Raw genomic sequence first — 21,620 nt, forward strand, 5'->3', positions numbered from 1 at the left:
ACCATGGCCGCGACGGGTCCGGCGCCTTCTACTGTTGCGGACAGCACTAGTGCTAGCATAGCACCCAGCGCGGGTGTGGCAAAGCCATGCCACAATTGCAGACGTCGAAGACTCAGGTGTGACCGTTCTTTGCCCTCCTGTCAAAAATGCATTAAGAAGGGCGAGAAGTGCCTAGGCTACGGTAAACTGCTCGTCTGGAACAGAGGCGTGGCAAGCCGTGGAAAGATGATGGGAAAGTCCTTCCATGTCCCCGATCAAGCGGCGGCTTCCACTGCGGCGTCCGGGAACCAGGAACTTTGCCTACCCCGGAAGTACCGTTTTGTCCCTAGCAATATGCCTGATGGTGAGGCTGAGGCTGAAGCAGAAGCGGAGGCCTCTGACGACGAAGGGGAAGCCTCCGTATCAATTAATCCGTGCCTGGTGGACCCGCTGTTCCAAGATCTCGACCGTGCATCTCGGTTCTACATCTCGCACTGTAATCAATAGCCTTGCTTTATTTTGTTATGTGTGCATAAAAATTGAATTTCCAACAGAAATAGCTAACTACGAGTTTTAGTTACGGACCAGATGTGCCGTGATCTTGTCACATATGACGTTCCTAGGCACAATCCTTATCGTGGCATTGTTCCACTGATAAGGGACCATGCACTCCTGCTGCATGTCATCGTTGCCAATTCTGCAATTCATATATCAAATGTGATGTCAAAGGGCCCCGGTCTATTGAATGGAGTTCCTGGCCAATATCCTCATCATGATGCACTGATGGCAAAGCAAAAGACTCTCCGGCTTCTCAACCAGGCCATGAACGATATAGATGCTGTTGATCCAGAAGTCGTGCTTACGGCTATCCTGCTCTCGATTAATTATGAGCTTGTGAGCTCTGGAAAGGATGATTGGAAGGTACATGTCGAAGGTGCCCAGAAACTTATTGACTACTTCGGCTTATCAAAACGCTCGGACCTATCGTCTGCTATGAGTGCGTTGCGCGACCATGTCGTTTCTGACTGCCTCATGTAAGTCAATAGTTACCTCCCTTTCCCAAAAATGCTTACCTTTACCCTATTACGGAACATCAAAAAAGAAATCGAAAGCTTAATATTTTGACAAAATAGCTACTACATCCTTGGTTCGACCTTTTCCGCTCGACAGCCAAATATGGGCTCAACAACAAGCCGCTACCCCTTTCTGGATGTGCTACCGTTGCTAGAGCGTGCAGAGGCCAACAGCTACATGTCATGTCCTGCATTTCTTTTACAAATAATGCTCTCGGCATCCCATCTATCCAATCTGGACATGATTACCGGGTTTGAAGAAGAGCAAGCCCGCTACTTGATGGAGCGAGCTAGAACATTTAATATTGATGCTTGGGCGGCTTCCGTACAAGGCATCTCCTCCCACAATGATTTTGAAAGCCGTGTCCATGTAGCCTCGGCTCATAAGTCCGCAGTCTGTCTCTACATCCATCAAGCCGTCCCATCCGCAAACTTGATGGATGACGACAGCAGAAAGCGCACTGTCGAAGATATTATTGGCCACCTCTCCTTCATCCTTCCCGGAAACTTGCTATTGAAAGGCACTTCTTGGCCCACTTTCATAGCTGGTGCCGAAAGTTGAGACCCGGCACAGCGGGCCTGGATAGTGGCTCGTCTTAATGACCTATGGGAAATGCTGCCCTGGGGCTATGTCCATACCGCTATTGAGATGCTGAAGGCAGTATGGGCTATGGAGGACATGGCTGTCGAAACAACCTGCGGATGGCTTAAGAAGCTGAAGGGCCTCGGAAATGACTGGATTGTCGTTTGATATCTCCTCTTTGCCTTCTCTCTTCCCGCCGTCGACGTTGTTGCTCTTATATTCCCAGAGCTTGAGACAAGTGGTCAAGCCAAGCTTTATATCCAATGTACCTCTTGGCATTATTTCCTAATCAGGAAGCTTGGCGGCACTTTATGCATGGTTGGAGCTTACCTTATTTTTCAGGACTCAAGCTCTAGACGATTTTGCTCGTCGTATTTAAGCAAAGCAAATAAGCCAGTTACCTGAGTACTAGCTGCAGATGGAGGGTTGTACCAGTACCCTTTCTTTGTTCGCTATCAGCTCGCAGCAGCCATGGGAGAGACCCAGTCTACGAATCACGGGCAGGGTCAAGCTCAATGCACCCTATCACGGCCAGCTCATAGTCTTCCATATGAAGCTGTCATCAAGGAGATAGGCTCCGACACGGAGAATGGTTTGAACAGCTCGGAAGCCCGGAGACGATCAGAACAGTATGGGAGAAATGACCTTGGGAACACGGAATCCGTCCAGCCTGCCAAAATGCTACTCCGGCAGATTGCAAATGCTATGACATTGGTAAGGCCTAAATCCACCCTTGGGGGTATACATGGAATGTCTCTGACTAACGCGGCAAATAGATTTTGACCATGGCTATGGCAGTGAGCTTTGGTATTAATGCGTGGATTGAAGGAGGTGTGCTAGCAGCAGTCATCATCATCAATATCAGCATTGGATTTGTCCAGGAATACCAGGCTGAGAAGACTATGGGCTCACTTCGATCACTGAGCTCCCCAACGGCATGTGTGGTACGGGATGGGCGTCAAATTATTATTGCGACTGCAGAAATTGTACCCGGTGACATAGTAGAGATGAAGACTGGTGACACCGTCCCAGCTGATGTAAGGTAATTAATGCGCTATCTGTGGCGTAGATATATGCTATACTAACTTTGTGAAGGCTCATAGAATCCGTCAACCTGGAGACAGATGAGGCTCTGCTCACTGGCGAATCCCTGCCGGTGCGGAAAGATGCCGACGCAACTTTCAGCGATGATACTGGACCTGGTGATCGTCTTAACATCTGTTTTAGCTCATCCATTGTTACCAAAGGCCGCGCAAGGGCCATCGTCTTTTCAATAGGTATACATACGGAAATCGGATCCATTGCAGCTGCACTTCGGGCAAAGGGTACGCGGCATAGGCATGCAAAGCGTAACCCAGACGGAACTGCTAGTTTTTATCGCTATATTCAGGCTGGCTCTTTAACCGTTTACGATGCTATTGGTGAGATTCTGGGACTAAATGTTGGGACGCCGTTGCAGAGAAAGCTTTCCAAGCTTGCGCTCATGTTACTTGGAACTGCAGTCATCTGTGCTATTATCGTTCTTGCTGCAAATAAATTCAGCAACCACCAGGAAGTTATTGTTTATGCAGTGGCCACCGGCCTAAGTATGATACCGTCCTCCTTGGTGGTAGTCTTGACCATTACCATGACTGTTGGAACGAAACGCATGGTGAAAAGGCATGTCATTGTGCGAAATTTGAACTCTTTAGAAGCTCTTGGATCAGTTACTGGTAAGTAGCCCTTTGCTTCTTTTGTACACCGATACAAGCTAACATTTGGAAGACATCTGTTCCGACAAAACTGGTACTCTTACTCAGGGGAAAATGGTGGCGCACAAAGCATGGGTACCTGCACGAGGTACCTATGCAGTCGGTTAATCAAGTCAGCCATTCAACCCTAGGGCTGGTAAGCTGTACCTTGAACACAATCAGCCACACAAAATAGATCATACAAGGAGCAAAGATACTTCTGAGTGTGAATATACCAAAATAGAGAACGATCGTCCACTTGATGAGTTCCTCAAAGTTGCATCCCTGGCCAATCTCGCAGTTTTTCGTGAAGCTGCTACTGGAGACTGGGAAACACATGGGGACCCTACAGAAATCGCTATTCAGGTCTTTGCTACTCGCTTCAACTGGAACCGTGCTCAACTAATTTCTGGAGAGAAACCGGCATGGACTCAACTTGCTGAGTTTCCATTTGACTCGGATGTCAAGAAAATGTCTACTGTCTTTAAATCATCGACGGGCGATATGTTTGTCTTTACTAAAGGGGCTGTTGAACGAGTGTTGTCATCATGTTCTGCTATTGAAAGCGTTGACGGTTCGGAGTTGGAAGCAATAAGCCCCGAGATCAAGGACAACATTTTGGCTAATATGGAAGCCTTTGCTGCGCAAGGTCTTCGTGTTCTTGCTCTTGCTAGCAAACCACTCTCAGCCATGGACTGCAACAATTTAGACCTGGATCGCAAAGAGGTCGAGCATGACCTGGTTTTCCGTGGTTTGATTGGACTTTACGATCCTCCCCGCCCAGAATCCGCTCCTTCAGTGCGTCGCTGCCATGAAGCCGGTATTTCTGTCCACATGTTAACAGGCGATCATCCCAGCACAGCGAGGGCAATTGCCACGGAAGTAGGAATTCTTCCATCTCATACCGATATGCTGAGTAAAGGCACCCTTGATTCTATGGTTATGACTGCTCAGCAGTTTGATAAGCTATCAGATACCGAGATTGATACCCTCCCTGAGCTCCCTCTGGTAGTGGCACGATGTGCACCCAATACCAAGGTTAGAATGATTAATGCACTACATAGACGAAACAAATTTGCAGCCATGGTAACACAACCCCCAACCTACTTACCTACAAATCAGAAATAAGCTAACTGTACCAGACGGGTGACGGAGTTAATGATTCACCTTCTCTTAAGAACGCTGATGTTGGTATAGCCATGGGTTTAGCCGGATCTGACGTTGCGAAAGATGCATCAGATATTATCTTGACTGATGATAACTTTGCTTCAATTCTCAATGCCATCGAGGAAGGCCGACGTATATTTGATAATATACAGAAGTTCATATTACACGTTCTCTCCCAGAATTTCGCACAGGCCATAGTTCTACTTCTTGGCCTTGTGTTCAAGGATGCGGATAATTTATCTGTTTTCCCATTGAGCCCTGTTGAGATTATTTGGCTTGTTATGATTACTTCGGGGCTTCCAGATATGGGGCTCGGTTTTGAGCAGGCGACGATGGATATTATGCAGAGGCCTCCACATAGGGTAAGTCTAGAAACCCATCGTATCTCTCTTTATCCTAGTATGCGGCGGTTTCAAGTCTAGTTACTAACTCTGTAATTAAGCGTGGCATTTTTACTTGGGAGGTCATGTTAGACATGGTTGTCTACGGCACCTGGGTTGCTGCGTTGTGTTTAGGAGCCTTTACACTAGTAATCTACGGCTTTGGAGATGGTTACCTTGGAACAAACTGTAACAAGGTCTACGATGGGTGTGAACTAGTCTTCCGAGCACGAGCAACTACCTTCGCATGCTTGACATGGTTCGTCCTCTTCCTAGCTTGGGAGATGGTTGATATGCGCCGCTCATTCTTCAACATGAGACCCTCATCTTCATCGTCCGGTATCACTCCGCAGTGGTGCCGCGATATTTGGCAGAATCAGTTCTTGTTCTGGGCAAATATCTCTGGATTTGTCATCGTTGTTCCACTCTTATACATTCCTGTTATAAATAGGAAGGTTTTCCGTCATACAGGCATAACGTGGGAATGGGGAATCGTTCTGGTAGGTACGGTCTTGTTCTTCGCTGGGGCAGAAACATGGAAGCTGGCGAAGAGGGTGTATTTCAGGCGGAAGGCGCGTTTAGTTCTTGGGGTTGGTAAACAAAAACCTGACATTGAGAGCAGTATGTCAGTATACCGAGAGAAGTAGAGTGGGCGGTATATTATAGATTGCACATACACATAGAATATTTGTTAATGATAGAATGCGTAAAAGGAATTCATTATATATTCATGCTTCTATGGGCAGTATAAGGAGGCCATGTCTACTTCTCCTTCCCGCTTCTTACGTCTATCTAACCGTACATTGGCTGTTGTAGTAAGTATATTCAAGTGCCTCAAGAAGACCGACAAAATGTATACACATCCCCAGCGCTACCATAGAATGGAAGATAGTGTGGGAATGCCCCCAGATATCGAACTTCCCAGGAAACCATCGTTCAGGAATTTGTCTCTGTTTGATATCTCATCAGTTCAAGAACACACATGAACCACGGATGCTTTGACAGGAAAGCTGAGGCTAATCTCAGCCTATAGGCATGGGGAAGGTTAGACGGCATGGAAAGATCTCACCTCATATATGAATGCCGCGAAAGCGATTAGGGCACCTTCAGTGAGATAATAAGGCAGGCCAACATTCATACTTCGCTTTAGTCCGTGGAGGAATAGAGCGTGGGTAATAGGTGCAAATGCAGAGAGGCCAGTGCAAACAAACACGGCAACACGAAATCCTCTCCACTTTCGGTCTTGGAACTTTGACGACAGCAGTATAGTTGCTGTCAACGAGCCAAGGACAACAATCTGTAATTCTCGGTTGTTAGCTGATGTATCCAGCTGGGTATATATTTCTACTTTTAGTAGACACACCATAGTCCAGTATAATCGCTGAAGGTAAGGCTCGCAGTAGAATCCAAAATAGATTCCACTGATAAAGCAGCCTTGTATGAGAGTGATGATTCCCATGTAGTCACATAATAGCCATCGTCTAGCTATTGGCGCGGAATGGTTCAAGAAGGTATGGTATAGTGAAGAAGCTCCCAGACATAAGACGACGGTTGAAAGGAAAAGGGAGAGAATGAGTCCGTCGCCTTTGGTCAGAGTGTTATACCTGGACGGAAGATAGATGTTGACGAGATACCAGTGCAGAGCAATGTAGGCCACTGCTGGCAAGAGGTGAGAGTAGATGTTGCAGGATTCGTTGTGGAGGTAAGTCCAGCTGTGCAAGCAGCGAATGGCTGATCGAGACTCATGGCGATAGCCCGTTAGAATGAACTGGTTCCCTTCGAACCAGCTTGGAGTTTCGTCAAATTTCAGAAGACGTCCAAGCGGTTGGATCGGTGGTGAGTCGAGCCGTGGGGGTGTCAAGGCCGAGTCGGCCAGTTTTTGTTGCGGCATGGGGAAGAACACTCGGACAGCCGTAAATGATGGTATATACAGTTACTCGAGCGAGAGAAACATGAATTTCGATGGTGTGTTATACACGAAATCCGAAGATATCAAGTCTTATTTCTGCCTTTTCCACGCTCAAGCGGGGAGCGGGATTTGCGCTTTAAAAGGGGTTGGCTAACTAACTAGTTAGTTAGGTAACCACCGCGCTAATCCAGGCTCTTTCACAATCGCATTCACACTTGGCCTGAAAATTCCCCTAGCAGCTGCTGGATGTTACACATGGAGATTCAAAAGAATGAAAAACGGTGCTGATGCCAGGCGGTTTATAGCTGGCCCGGCCGCTGCGCCGACTTTCATCCATTTCAACCTATTCCATACCCCGTACATCTCTTTCAGTTTTTTTTACCACGTGGAGCTTGACCCTGAATTGAGTCCAGGTACGGCGGAACAAAAGTTAGACGACAGCCTCTCACGAGCAACAGATTTCAAGGAGCCCAGGTTCTTGTGGAGACTGCAGTGTCCATCAACCTTGGTACCGAGTAGTCCTTTGTGGATTAAGTAACCATTAACTTCTCGTTGTCGTCTGCGGGGACCAAGGCTGGCTACTGCACACCACAGTGTCAGACAATACATCCTTATCGTCTAACAAATACTGTGCTTTGAAGGAAAATGTGCTGTCGAACTTGTAAGATTTATTGTCAGAGATTTGAAGGCTGAAAAACGTACATATGAGCATCTGATGACATAATACAAATATTGATATTGAGTTTTAGGCTAAATACTTTAGTTGCTGCTTGATTATTGGCTAAAGTCACCGCAAGCTCCACTTCAAGCTCTATAATGCGCAAAATAACCCCTTACTAAGCAGACAACCCCCTTCTTCCGCTGCTCCGTCCGCTTCTGATGCCGACGGTTGTATCAGCCGTAGTGTCGCCACATTTCGTCTGCCGGCCTTGATCGCTAACAGGAGGAAGAGTTTTCTCGAGATGTTGACCCAAACGAGCAGATCAGCAGACTCCCCCGCCCCGCAAAAACCCATATCACCTTCTGGGGTAGCAGCTGTGAAAGGGACCGCTGGAGGGATTATTACTCCGCTGTGATATCAGCCTATTCAAAGGGCTTAACAACGAAAACAAACCCAACACCCGGCAATGGGGGGAGCACCTGGAGCTGAAGAACTGGATAGGGGCCCTTATGAGAGCAATGTCTTTCGGCGTAAGTTAGAGAAGTAAAAATTGACATACAGGAACTAGTAGCTGACTTTCCACAGCGGAATCAAAACTTGCGTCGTATATACCAGGGGGATACTCTCCTTCGCGATGCATGAAACTCAGTGGCATGCCAATGGTGTATGCCATTTATGCATACGCCGGTTGTGCGATTATGTTTTTTGGTTATGACACGGCTGTTATGTCCCAGGTCAATATAAACCCTGACTATTTGCGAACAATGGGTGTTGCTGGCGGTACAGATCGCGATGCTGCAGCGATTGGAGGGCTTGTTAGCTTGTGGTTCGGTGGCTTTGCCATTGGTATGTCTATTTATACCCTACCATTAATGAATAATACTGCTCGTATTTAGTTACAAGTTAAAACTAATTTTAAAATAACCGAGCAGGAGCAATGATGGTTGGATATACAGCAGACAGAGTAGGTCGGCTCAAAACAATCCAGGTTGGATGCATCTGGGGAATCCTCGGAGCTGTGCTCCTTGCCACGGCCCAAAACATTTCTTGGTTTGCCTGTGCTCGGGTTATAAGCGGGATTGGATGCGGTTACTTAAACACCATAGTTCCAGTATGGACTTCAGAGCTCGCTCCGGCTAACATGAGAGGTGCATTTGTTGCTGTTCAATTTACGCTTGCTATGGTTGGATCTGCCTTGTATGAACCCTCATCTCTCCGCCCTTTCGCCAAGTATCTACTAACAGAAGCTTCAGAGTATATTGGTTAGAATACGCATGCGTCAAGACCCGGTCGCTTTCCTTTGCCTGGAGGTTTCCAAACGCTTTCCAAATCATTTTCCTTCTCGTTCTTCTCGCCTTTGGACCATTCTATCCAGAATCTCCCCGCTACTTGGCTAAAACAGGGAAAATCGACCATGCAAAATCCATTCTACAAAAATGTCGCACTGACCCTAATGAAGAGAATATTGATAACGAAATGGAAGAAACACTTGATGCCATTCGACTCGAGGCATCAGAATCCAACCCCAGTTTCTATAATATGCTTTTCACTTCGGACAATCTCCATACTCGCCGTCGTGTTTTCCTAGGTGCTGGAGTACAAATAATGCAGAAGTTCACTGGCATTGACTTCATTGCTGTCTATGCTCCTAATATTTTTGCTTTCTCAGGGTTTAAGGGGGATACCCCTGCTTTACTTGCTGGAGGGAACTGGTTTGGATACATCCTTGCACTCGCACTGTCTATCTACCTGTGCGATCATGTTGGCCGTCGGAAGATGATGCTGTCTGGTTGTACTCTCATGGGAATCGTACTCATAATTGGAGGGATCTTATCACAACAAACATTGAAATATGCTGAACTCGACCCAGGGAAGGCAAACAAGTTCGGAGCTGGTGTTGCCGCCATTCTATATGTATACACCTTCATCTACGGTTCAACTTGGCTGACTACATGGTGGGTTTACCTTTCGCCATACTTGTGAAACACTGCTAATGACTCTATAATAGCTGGGTTTATCCAACGGAGGTATTTCCACTAGCAACAAGAAGCAAAGGCACCGCCCTTGCTACGTTCGCCTTTTCAGTAGCTGGAGGTACCATCAACATGATTATTCCATATTTGATAAGTGCAATCGGCTTCTGGGTTTTTATCCTATTTGCTCTTATTAACCTTGTGATGTTGGTACCAATCTACCTTTTCTACATTGGTAAGCTTTTTATACTACTACTCCGCCTGTTAGGATGATGATACTAACTTTATTCACAGAGACGGCAAATAGGCACTTGGAGGATCTAGATCTATTGTTTGCAAGCAAAAGCAGCTTCGTTTGGCGCGCAGAACAGGAATTCGCTGACGCCAAAGGTTCTCAGGGGGGTAGCCACGGTGCAACCAATTAATTTCTCTAATATCTAAACAATCTTTGAACTCAACTTTTTAACTAGCATCATAGATAGATATAGAATATCCATCATGCTAGAATAAGACAGCCTTTCATCAAGAGACTCTCATCTTCCACTGTTGTCGAAGCCTGTTGACCCAGCCCTTGTTATGGATGCATAAATAAAATAAAAGAACGGGTTGAGACCATACACAAGTGCTTCTCGCCTAAACTGAACCTCTATCCAGGAACGCAGTTTTCGCAGTTTCCAAGGCAGGGGCTTCTAAGAAGCGAGTGGCATCTTCATTGACAAAGGAAGGGAGGTTATTGGCTGCGGTAAATTGGCATGTGGCTACTGTATGGATTCTCCTTAGTTTCGGTACTCTATGTGTCAAGCATAGATAGCCCGCATTACCCGAAGGGGCCTAGACGTTCGATAGATAGATAGCTTCAACGAGTTGAAATGTATTTATCAGGGATATATAGTGTGGCAGACGTGTATATAGTACATCGCACTGTAGGGGTAGCAAGGAAAATGCTAGTTCTTCCAAAAGAAAGACGTGATTATAGATAGCTGGCAATATGTTGAAGACAAGAAAACCGGAAATAAGATACAAAATGAAAGGACAAGAATACACGACATTAGTCTACCGGATCCTCTTGCAGAATAGCTTCGAAGCTGAAAGGTGTGAATGGTATACCGTCACCAATGAAATGTTTGCTCATTGCTTCGACCCAGTGGAGACGAAGGGAGTGAAGCATAGCACTGGTTCCTTCCATCACACAGAGAATGGAGATAGTAAGCACGAACCAGAGGTAGAACGTAATGACAGTCATGATCACTCGGAGGGTTGGCGAGGTTTGGAGGAAAGCGTTGCCGAGAGTCATGCTCCAAAGGACGGAGGATAGCTGTTGATGGGCAAGAGAAAGAGCCCAGAGACGGAGGTAGGAGGCAGTGTGAGATACACAGTTAAGACAGAATTCTAATATTATCAGGTCAGCAGCTGGCTCGCAATATGGAAAGTGTAGCCAAATTGGTAAACAGAAATGCGAGGGAAGTACATACCAATAGTATGAATGACTTGATGAATCATCTCTTCTGAAAATTCGAACTCATGATGTTCTTCACCTTCACCCATGTCCTGAGTAACCATTCCGATGCCTTCTTCTCCATCACCCATGCTGTCGCGCTGACCAGAGATCAGATTTTGATGTTCATCGTCATCATCCACAGCACTAGTGTGAGCAGCTTCGTTCAAGCCCCTATAGCCAAGGGCACGGGCACGGTTGTGTTCCCAACGGAGATAAAGAGGCTTGAGAAGGAGGAGTATTGGGACTTGGATAAGAGCTACAAAGAGTAGAATCTTTTGAACAGTAGCCTGGCCAGGGTAGAGCTCATCATCAACACGGCCAGGCTGTAGGAACATGAAGATAAGCATGTTCAAAAGTCCGGGAGCTGGCAGACCGAGGCCATTCCAGTCAACAGACCACTTGTAAATGATGGTAAAGACAAGGTATCCAAAGATGGACTGGAAGAAAATCATTCCAGGAACAAAATTTCCCCAGATCTCAATGGGTTTCTTGAAGTGGCGGGCATTGACAAAGGACTGGCAGAGGGAGTATGTCATCTGATAATAGCGTTAGAAACTTCGAAACAGCTGCAAGAAAACAGAGACGACACTTACATGTGACCAACCGAGAATGATACTCAGTTTCATCTTGTAACTGTTGGTGAAGAGCAGGTTGTTGTCTGTACCGTGCCATCCCCAATCCAAGCCAAATGGATATCTGTAAGAGCCCTTGAGCTCAGCAAAAACGGTTTCATTCTCGTTAAAGTCCTCTGGCCAAGACCAGGCACTCTGGAAGAGGTCCATTGACTTGGAAAATATATCGTTGTAAATCAATCCAGTGTACATAGCAAAGATTCCCATCATCAACATAATATATCTGCCAGAGAATGCCATGGAGCTCAGCTCATCAAGTTTGGTCTTTCCGAGCTTTCTCTCGAACAGAATTAGGGTGATAGCGAGCATTGTCATAAGCATGGCATGGCCGAAGTCACCAAACATAACGGCGAAGAAGAATGGGAAAGTGACAATAGTAGGGAGACCAGGGTTGACTTCTTGATACTTGGAGGTACCGTATGCATCGACGATAAGCTGGAACGACTGAGTAAACTTGTTGGTCTTCATGTAAGTGGGCGGCGTCTTATTAGTACGGATCTGGTTGACAATGGTAGGAACTGAGAGGCCAGCACGGTCATTGACGTCCTGTAGAGTTGATTTGATGAGGCCAAGCGAGTTTGTCGGGCACCATGCTTCCGCAATCAATGTCTTGCGGGCTTGGTCGTAGGAGAACTTGTTGAGTGCGTGATACACCGCCTTCTCCTTCTTGACGATAATCATCCAAGCAGCAAGAGAGCGAGCGATTTGTGTCAACTCAGCATCAAGTGCATTCTTGGTGTTGCGTAGGACGTTTCCAACGTCTGTCAAGCGAGTGTTGACATCATGGATCTGATCCCTTCGAAGTTCACTGTTTTCATCCACCGCATGCAAGTTGGCGCCTAGGGATTCTGAAATCTTTCTAATCTTAGCAATGATTTCCTTTCCGTGAGCGAAGATAACGAAGACGTTCTTATGGATTTCCTCGTTGGTGGCCGGGTCGACGATGGGATCTGGGATTTCAGATTGGTTCATGTAGAGGTTGCCACGGAGAGTACGCCAGAGGATCCTCTCAAAGGCTCCAATACGATCCCGAGGGATAACACCAGCAACAAAGCCAATATCCATGACAGAGAACGACGATTGATGAGCATCACCATTCTGGCCTCTTGGTGGCTGCTGTTCAACATCTCTCAAGAGAGGAGCTTCATCGTTATCGAAGGACTGTCTAATTTCGTCGGTTTGTCCATGTGCCTATATAATTGATTAGTATATCATAACTATGAAGTAGAGAGTCTGGATATCAAGGTAAATACCCGATCGAAGAATCCGCCTGCTTCTCTGAGCACCCAACGTCGCTCAATGAGCTCAACCTCACGCCTCTTCAATGCTTCATAACTCTCATTCAGCGATGAAACACGCTGTTCAAGGCTCTCACTTCGCTCAGCAAGCTCATCAATCTCGGACGCCATGGGAGCAGCTAGATTGTTAGAGAACTCCTCAGATGGACGCATTTCGATGTCGGCCTTCTCCATCTGTGCATGGAAGTATCCTAGCGAAAATCTATTGTTAGAGACCTTGGGCATATATGCTGACCATCACAAAGATCACACGTACGAAGCTGTCTTTCCACATTGTCCAATCGTCGAATCTCGTTGGTAAAGGTCTTTTGGAATGCGGTGGTCTCTTCGTTCAGCTATCCACGATCCACCCACGTCAGCATCACCATACCATCAAAATATACCAGAATAACAAGGGCTTTGCATCCTCACATCTCGGAACTGAACCTGCCCAAGCTCACCCAGAGCGCTGACGACTTCACGGCCGATTTCATTCGCTATATAGAGCTGGGTCAAGCTCATGTCCGCCGAGCGGAAGAGGGTGTCCTGGGTCGGGCTCATCGTGACGGCCAGCGGGGCGCTCTACGCCCTGTCCAGTAGCTTAGCCCAAGTTATTAAACAGTGCTTCTCTACCGAAGCAAAGACAAAAGAGCGTAATGCAAGTCGAGATGGATGGCTTCAAAACAACCGGGCTTGTCGCTGTTTGCGAGCTAAACGTTCTGCCTACCAGATAGGGATATCACGTGCATGATGACTACAAAATGACTAAGCTATGATTATATAATAAGCTTAAACTTAAACTTTGAAAGTCAAATTTAGTTATTGTTCGAAAAATACGAAAATCGCCTGTGGTCGATTGGCAGCGCGCAGCCGGATGGCATGGAAGCCTTCCGTGCTGTGGTGTTGAATAAACATGGTGAGGGGTGGGTGTATATATATCCCCTCCTCAGCCCTGTCAAGGGTAGCAGGACCGTCGAGAATCCTAGTTGTGCACACTGAAGGAAGATAACGAGCATCTCATCATGTCTGTTCTCAGCGTCTCTGCCTCGGGAAGCCATGATTTCTCTAAATCGACTGTACCGAATATCACCCTAGTTGAAAATGTGGGAGTCAAGGGTGATGCACACTCCGGTGCACACGTACAGCATCTTTCTAGGCTTCATATCAATCCCCCACCACAGAACCTGCGTCAGGTCCATCTTATGCCATATGAGGTGCTCAAAGCTGTCAGTGTCAACCCTGGTCAGCTTGGTGAAAACATTACTACGGAGGGAATAGACCTTCTAGCTCTCAGCAAGGGGACAAAGCTCCGTTTCGTGGACCAGAAATCACCGACTGTGGATTGTCCGGTGGTTACAGTGACTGGGCTGAGAAATCCGTGTCCGCAAATTGACAAGTTCAGAAGTGGATTGAAGGAGCATTTCATTGTCCGAGACGCTAACCGAACTATTATTGAACGCAAGGCTGGAATAATGGGAGTCGTGGAGGCTGGCGGTGACATTCGACCTGGAATGACAATTGTCGTGGAGCAACCAGCGGTTTTCGAGCGGATGGAATGTGTTTAATTTGGTTGAAGGTACGATACACATATCTAGCATGAAGTACTAGGAGTTAATGCTTGTAATAACTCTTAGACCGTGTCATGCTCGTAGTCAAGCTGCGAGAGATTTGCTCAAGTGGTTGACGAAATGGGAGATCACTTAACTGGATTATACTCAAGGTACTTTTTACTTTATTGTAGGTTTTGTATGGATATACAACAGTTAATCATTGCCCAACACCACAAACCACAATTCCATGACTCATAGACATCCAGATCCATGCGTAAAGTAGTTAATACAAGGTTCAATCCCTTCTTTTCCACCTAGCAGAACAAGAAACACAATTGCAAGAGTGTTCCACCCTTGGCCTCTTTCGGCAGTAAGACTTTTACCTTAAGCAAAATAACTTTTCCACAAGACTCCAGCCAAATCTTCAATCTGGTCTGGTTTAAAGGACTAACAAGCAAAACCTATTAGTATCAAATCCCGAGCTTGAATCGAGTTTTCATAGACTTACCTTGACATCTATATGCCATGTATCCTGCCTAGTCTTTTTGAAGTCACTGATTATCGTTTTCACACTTTGTCCAACAACGCCAGGGTCTCCACCAGCCTTCGTACTAAGAGTTGTCAATGCATCGGGCATCCAGCTTGGTGGGGGACTGGTGTATGGGAAAGCTTGAATCAGAGCTCCTACACCTAGAACAGCAGCATGGCGTGTGATGATAAGTTTGGTATGTTCCGGAGTAGGAGTATTTGCACCAGTAGATGTAGCGGAGGAGAATCCTGATGAGATTATTCTCCGCTTCTTGGGTAAGGGATGCTGAATAAGAGAAGTTGTGAACCGGTCAAGCAGCTTCATGACCATATCTTGCCGCAGAGCCACAGGTGAGCATCGGACCATGCCAGAGAGTGTTGCAGATGCCCCCGCCCTAACTTCATGCTGTGTGTCGGAAAGCATACTGGCAACACATTCAAAAAGATTCTCACGATCGGTCTTGGATAACAAGAACAATCTCCTAAAATATATGATTTGCATGTTGATCATGACACGGAGACGTTGATGCCACGACGGAGAGGTGCGGCCAATTCGGATAAGAGAATTGATAAAGTCGGTATCTTCACCACTGGGATGTGGAATGTTTGGAAGATGGCGGAAGACGTGGTATGCCAGGGATTGCAGCTCAGGGTCTTCTTTAACGTCCATCATATGTAGGAGTTGCTCTGTGAACAAGTCTGGGAAAAATTGCACGAGCTGAGTGCATTCGTAAGAGTACAATGTCGAATCAAGCCATAGCAAAACCGTTTTACAGCCGGATGTATAGGAGGAGGGAGTTTGTTGGCCAGGCTTCCTCTGGTGCCGCCACTGTTCAATCCTATCAAAGACTTCGGTCATCGTGGCCACGAACTCATCGGTCGGTTTATAGGCACGACTACCAGTTGATGAAGTTTTCTTTTGGTGTTCAATCAACTGGTCAACGCTTGCATAGGACTCGTGGTATCGTGTCCGGTAGATACAAGCAAGCGTATTGCCCATTGCTTCACGGACTCCCTTGTATGGATGGTCAAGATGAGCTAAAAAGTCCCTGAGAATGGGCTTCTCGAGTTGGAAATGCCAACCGGAATCCACAATGCATCGTTGGAGTAAGTTGATTTTTGAACTTTCCTTGAAGGCAGCATTGGAAGTCATATCCAGGCGGAAACTAGATAGCCAATCCACCAAAGGCCAGGAGCGGCGAGGGTCCCTGCATTGCATAATCATTCGAAGGCAGCTGGACCAATAGTCGGAATTTTCTGGAGTGAGTGCGTCGGAAAATATCTTTTGGAAGAAACCAAAGGCGTATTCCCATATCTCTGTACGCTTCTGGACTTTGATATCAGTCGCCGAGCAAACAAGACCTGCCAATATTTCGGCTGTGGCACGATGTTGATGTTTGTCACTGCCATCTTCATAGACGATCTCTATTTCCTTCTTAATCTCCTGGAAGGTAACTGCAGTGAGTTCATCGCGCAGCAGAAGTTGGAATATGTATACTAGCAGGGAAGAAGTCGACATCCGGAACTTATCAGTAGAGGCATCTCTGGGCTCTTGTTTAAGATATGTGAAGTAAGTCGAAATCCACTCCCGGGTGAAGAGCTTTCCCATAAATTTGCGGATGTTCCATTCAAGTGAGTCAAAAACAATATCAGTTTCGACATTGGCTTTGTACGCCGGCATTGTCTTATTCCAGACTAAGAACCCAGGGTGGTCATGGTCGATATAATACTCCGCCTCGGGATTTGCGAAGCTTGCAAGGTAGGAAGCCGTCCAATTGGGGTCTTCAGGGTTCGTCGGGACTTGTATTTTAGATGGGAGGCAATAATTCCCGAGGATGTAGTCTCTGTAATTATGATGACAAATGGCCCTGATCTCAATGATGGTGAAAAGTGCGGTCAACGACTGAGCATACATCCAACGCAGGCCTGGGTGAGAGTCCACGGAGCCTTTAATGATAAGCTCAATTAAATTTTCACTAGCGATGTGATCAAAACGTAGCCCCAAGGTAAAGGCAATTGCAGATGTTCGAATTGTCTTCTTCCAGTGCGATGCTTTGGCCAACTCAACGAGTTCTTCTGCCATTTCAAGCTTTCTCTTCTCAACAGAATGCCACTTTTTCTCAAGGGATTTCCGTTTTGCTTCAATCTGGGACGCCATAATTTCATCAGTGGGGACAATCGCTCGGATTATATCCTGGTCAAGAATAGCCATCCTATTTGTCGTATGTCCGTACTCCACGATTTGGAAAAGCGAACCACTGCAGAGCTTTTGGATGGATGGTTTGTCGACAGCGGTGGTGTCAAGGAATGCCCTTATGAGAGCAGGAGTGTACTTCCAGTGACGGCCCACTGGCTTGGCCAAACTGCTATACATTAAAGAATAAATCGCACCCTGAATACGGGGGATTTCATTGGCTTTCAGAGCCATCTGGTAGGCCTTGATCAGTGGTCGAATCAGAAGAACTCGTGAACCCCAGATAGAGCGAAGTGCTGATTCCGAAGCTGACTGGGCATTTCGTCTAATATCAGTGTATATCGATACACTAGACTCGGCTAAGTCAAGTAGAAGAACAGTATCCAGCTTTGACCGTGGTCGAGGAGCTGCATTGTGACGCAACCGTTGCAGATGATACACATATGCCCGGCGTACAAGTAATGGGCGAGGGTAATCCTTCCTTATGCCGCTCATTTTGTACGGGTGAATATCAGCGCCATATAGTTTTGAAACACGGTCCAGCAGGTGAGCAGACCGCTCAATACCAACGTCGATGAACCAGCATCGATAAGCAGTGTATAGTGAGGAGAAGCAGGCTACATCATCCTCTTGCTTATCAACCAAGAATCTGTGAACATTATGTAGAACATGGCCAATTCGTTCCCTAATTTCGTGAATGGCAGTATAGAGAGGGTCATCCTCTGTTAAAAGATATCCAGCTGGATACTGATAAGAAGGCCGGATAGCAGATTCCTCAGAAATGTCCAAGGAGGAGTCGGTGTCATCAGCTGCCTCTTCACCCTTGGTGGTCATATTATCATCTCGGGAAACGTATGCACCACCCTGGGCAGGAACCTCGCTTTCACGGCATTTCGAAGCTGCCCTATTATCAAATAATGCCGATACTCCAGCTATGATTAGCCTGAGTAGCACTATATTCCTCGTCACTTCATCTGACCAATCTTTGCCACTTCCATCACGCTTGATGCTTGGTGTGTCACTTATCAGGGATGTTAAGGAAGACAATGCGGCTTCCACCTGAGATGTAAATAGTTCAACGGCGAACTCCATTTCCTCTCGCTGTGGAACATGCCAATTGACGCTAAGATTGCTTAGGTCTTGTTTCTGGCCCCATTGCTCAACCTGAATGCCTTTAGGGTATAGATGTGGTTCGTACATACTGTAGTCCACAATAGTAGTCATGGTAAGGTTCAGAAGAAGATGGTGAATAAAGTTTGAAATATGAATGGTAGGGATACCCTTGCACTTTCGCTGCATGTACAGTGCGATGTCGAGGAGGTCTTGTTTATATTTCAAAATGGCTTCCCCGACATGGACTACACACATGCTCAGCATACTGATATTCCATACCAGCCCCCGATCGCGGGGCAAAACATCAGTTCCTGTTGTTCTTGTAGATGCTGCACCATTTTCATCGATTTCGGTGCGGATATTTCGAATGAGTAAAGGAATGAAGCGCTTCAGTGCTTTTTCAGGGTTGACCTTGCAAAGAGAATTGCAAATGAAAGCCATTGCATCTCGTGCTTGGTGAATAACCCGATCAGAAACAAAGTTAACGATCTTATTGAGAGCTATGTCATATAACTCTGGAGAAAGGGTAGATAGAAGAGGCAGGAAAGTGGCGGGCAAGGTGTTGAGGACGTTCTCTTCAGGGGAACCGCTCCGTACTCGCGCTGCATCAGGCAAGTTCTCTAGCAGCGTGAAAACACGGCCAAGGAACGAGATGAGAAACTCGCCAAATTCCGTGGTGGACGAACGTAGTATCTTTTCTTCATCTTCATCAGAGAGCTCGGTGTCGTAGTTCATTTCAACAGAGGCACCTTGCTCTTCCATGCGTTCTAACTCTCCAGTAACCCATTCCACGGCAAGCATGTTCCCATTAACATCATCACGGCCCTTTGTGAGGTCCTCAAAGGGTATATTATAACACACAGACTGGATAAATGCAAGGGAATGCAGTGATTTGCCCAAATCATTTGCGTCAATTCCAGGTAAAGCCAAACCTAGCAAGGTGGTAATATGGCAGCGGAACCCTTTTGTCCGCACCATGATTCTTGATAAGACTTGCAAGGAACGGAGAGAGGACGCAGTTCTGTGGACCTCTACTAGGCCTTGCATAGATGGGTAGATTCGTTGCAAAGCTCCCGGTAGAATAAGGTTTGGCTCTAGATACGCCAAGGATTGAAGGGTCGAGAGAGAGAAGTTCATGGCCGTACCACTTTTAGCATAGATACCCATGAATATCACATCTCGCAGGCATAATACAAATCGGCGCTTAACTGCATCATTCAACCGTCTCTCTGGGGGAACTTCCATTTCCCCGTTTCGTTCCCGGTTCCAACGCATGACAAAGAAGTCTGCAAGGTAGTTAACCAGCTCTGAGAGGGTCCTTGTCCATGATCCTGAATTTGAAGGGTGGAAAAATGTTTCCACAGCTTGTATCAGGCCCTCTAACCGGCTAAGTAGCGAGTCTTTGGACTCTGCACAGGCTGGAGAGAGAGACATGACAGTCCATCTAGCAATGTCATGTGTGACTGGATGGTTTCTTGAATCCCGATCAAGCATGATGGCCAATCCAGCAGACACGTCAACTACCTCGCTGTAGGAAGACGTTGCCTGTCCGACTGGAATTTCAAGCAGCCTCAGGATAGCAGTGAAAATAAGGGAAGTTTGTTCCTCAGTGAAAATTCCGAATTCAGAAAATGGAATATGTTTAGCAGGGAGAGAATCGCGAGCTAATCGAGATAGAATATCTAGGAAACTCATATCAAATGTCCTAGAGCGGTTTACCAGGGACCAAAGGTGGAAATATGTTGGAAGGTAGTGTTGTGGGAGTAAATCGAGCCTTTCTGGAGGCGCTGGTGCTGTGGAAACGAACAAGTTCATGAGCCCTACTACAATAAAGGCTCCTTCGGTAAATGAGGTTGTGAAATAGGGGAGAAACTCTTGAAGCATGTTGGGAAGCTCAAGGGGGTCAAAATAGAACTGTGCAAAGGAACAAAGTTTTATCAAAGTCTTGATATTGCGTTTGTTGCTCATTGAGTGTACGAGTCCCGCCTCTGAGGGAAGCACGAACACTTTCAACTCTCTGTACAGCGGTTTCCAGTCAAGAATCAAGTCCTTGGTCGGCCGAAGGTAATGTTTTCTCCTTAAAAATCAAAAAGTGTAAGCAGAGGCTGTAACGAGTTGGACAGGTAGGGTTGGTACTTACTTGGTAAGCACCATGAACATGCTGGAAAAGCGTTCTGCAACAGCCGGCTCGATACCGGGAGCAAGGGCAAGCTCGTAGTAAAGCTTCACTAGCTTTGTCCGCTGTTCTCTTGTTGGATCGAACTTCAGAGATAGCCAACCTCGAAGTTCTCGAGTCCAGTGGACCGCCCCGGAGTTGAAGTCTCCAGACTCGATGGCCACGTAAAGGTGCTTGAGGATCTCCTCAAAGTTATTCTGCCGTAACGTATCATCCTCTAGCTCGTACGGGGAGTGTTCGAAGTATGGATATGTTCTTGGCCGGCTACGAGCCTTTTTGGAACGGTCATCTTCTGGAACGGCGCCGTTAAGCTGTGCTGATTCTCCGCCGGGAGAGGTGGCCCGTGAGAACTCATTACCAACGACAGCCAAGCTAGCCGCCAACACGTCCGGGAATCGATCGGTATTCATCTTCCAAGGGCGTGTTTATCGAGCATGTAGAACGTATTAGAGAGGGTATGGTGGTGAGGGTGCTAAATTGTAAAGCCGCGTCAGAAACCGAGGGTCCATCAAAATAAGTCATTCTAAGAGCTATAAGGTTTCCAGGAAAGGATTTATAAAGGAATTCTTACTCACTCCCCTAACCGGGTTGCTCGATTATTCACAGTTTGGTAGCTTCAATTAAATTGCAGCCTCCGTGAGCATTTGGCGTGTACTGCTTCTGGTGCCGAGTCAGGTACGGAGTAACTTGTTAGTTACCAAGGGTCGTGTGCAACTTGTTGGTGACAACAAACCCAGCAAGGACAATGGTTATGGTTCGTCCACGGCAGCAGCGTCAAGCAGCAGATGCAGCCCGCAAAACGAAGCTATCAGCCTTAGGAGGTGCGAAGCTCATCCGCCTCACAAAATCGACCTTGTGGCGATGTTTTGTAGTTCGTTAAAGCTCTAAAGGTCGCAGCGAAAACAACTTTTGGAAGCTTTTTTGTTGTTGGAGGCGCCAAGACAAGATGACATAATAACTACCTTACGCGGAGGAGGCTCAACAGATATCAAACTGAGAGAATAGGGGGGAGTTCGGAGTGGATAAGAGTAGAATTGAGGGGGCAGAGGGAGGAGGAAGAAGAAGAAGAAGAAGTGAGTTATATGGACACTCGGCCTGGCGAGGTGGCCAGGCAGAAGTATCTACGCCGCTACAAGAGGGATAACTAAGTAAAGGTTAGGTAGTTACATGGCCCCATCCGGGGTTCGGAAAAAGCGT

The 21,620-nt window shown here is 46.7% G+C and overlaps 7 protein-coding genes across 7 annotated transcripts; 4 read left to right on the plus strand and 3 right to left on the minus strand.

Annotated features, from left to right (window-relative positions):
- Positions 1 to 225: 225 nt before the first annotated feature.
- Positions 226 to 1,614, plus strand: TRV_05051 (uncharacterized protein; the record flags this gene model as incomplete). Its single annotated transcript, XM_003020779.1, has 3 exons — positions 226 to 475; positions 557 to 1,013; positions 1,113 to 1,614. The coding sequence occupies 3 exons, from the start codon at positions 226 to 228 to the stop codon at positions 1,612 to 1,614; spliced, it is 1,209 nt and encodes a 402-aa protein (XP_003020825.1).
- A 492-nt stretch (positions 1,615 to 2,106) lies between these two features.
- Positions 2,107 to 5,559, plus strand: TRV_05052 (uncharacterized protein; the record flags this gene model as incomplete). The annotated part of the gene is made up of 7 exons (XM_003020780.1): positions 2,107 to 2,349; positions 2,412 to 2,677; positions 2,731 to 3,347; positions 3,435 to 3,461; positions 3,562 to 4,403; positions 4,508 to 4,894; positions 4,975 to 5,559. 7 exons carry the CDS (start codon positions 2,107 to 2,109, stop codon positions 5,557 to 5,559), a joined length of 2,967 nt encoding a protein of 988 aa, XP_003020826.1.
- Positions 5,560 to 5,957: 398 nt separating this feature from the next.
- On the minus strand, positions 5,958 to 6,803 carry TRV_05053 (hemolysin-III family protein; the record flags this gene model as incomplete). Its single annotated transcript, XM_003020781.1, has 1 exon — positions 5,958 to 6,803. The coding sequence occupies one exon, from the start codon at positions 6,801 to 6,803 to the stop codon at positions 5,958 to 5,960; it is 846 nt and encodes a 281-aa protein (XP_003020827.1).
- A 1,317-nt stretch (positions 6,804 to 8,120) lies between these two features.
- On the plus strand, positions 8,121 to 9,880 carry TRV_05054 (MFS monosaccharide transporter, putative; the record flags this gene model as incomplete). The annotated part of the gene is made up of 5 exons (XM_003020782.1): positions 8,121 to 8,328; positions 8,439 to 8,679; positions 8,727 to 9,437; positions 9,491 to 9,690; positions 9,750 to 9,880. The coding sequence occupies 5 exons, from the start codon at positions 8,121 to 8,123 to the stop codon at positions 9,878 to 9,880; spliced, it is 1,491 nt and encodes a 496-aa protein (XP_003020828.1).
- Positions 9,881 to 10,503: 623 nt separating this feature from the next.
- On the minus strand, positions 10,504 to 13,423 carry TRV_05055 (uncharacterized protein; the record flags this gene model as incomplete). The annotated part of the gene is made up of 6 exons (XM_003020783.1): positions 10,504 to 10,865; positions 10,928 to 11,489; positions 11,547 to 12,776; positions 12,839 to 13,074; positions 13,140 to 13,218; positions 13,295 to 13,423. 6 exons carry the CDS (start codon positions 13,421 to 13,423, stop codon positions 10,504 to 10,506), a joined length of 2,598 nt encoding a protein of 865 aa, XP_003020829.1.
- A 461-nt stretch (positions 13,424 to 13,884) lies between these two features.
- On the plus strand, positions 13,885 to 14,427 carry TRV_05056 (uncharacterized protein; the record flags this gene model as incomplete). Its single annotated transcript, XM_003020784.1, has 1 exon — positions 13,885 to 14,427. The coding sequence occupies one exon, from the start codon at positions 13,885 to 13,887 to the stop codon at positions 14,425 to 14,427; it is 543 nt and encodes a 180-aa protein (XP_003020830.1).
- Positions 14,428 to 14,796: 369 nt separating this feature from the next.
- On the minus strand, positions 14,797 to 20,833 carry TRV_05057 (uncharacterized protein; the record flags this gene model as incomplete). Its single annotated transcript, XM_003020785.1, has 3 exons — positions 14,797 to 14,859; positions 14,921 to 20,324; positions 20,388 to 20,833. The coding sequence occupies 3 exons, from the start codon at positions 20,831 to 20,833 to the stop codon at positions 14,797 to 14,799; spliced, it is 5,913 nt and encodes a 1,970-aa protein (XP_003020831.1).
- Positions 20,834 to 21,620: the final 787 nt, after the last annotated feature.

Source organism: Trichophyton verrucosum (assembly GCF_000151505.1).
Source record: "Trichophyton verrucosum HKI 0517 chromosome Unknown contig00383_1.f1.exp, whole genome shotgun sequence".
Lineage (NCBI taxonomy): Eukaryota > Fungi > Ascomycota > Eurotiomycetes > Onygenales > Arthrodermataceae > Trichophyton > Trichophyton verrucosum.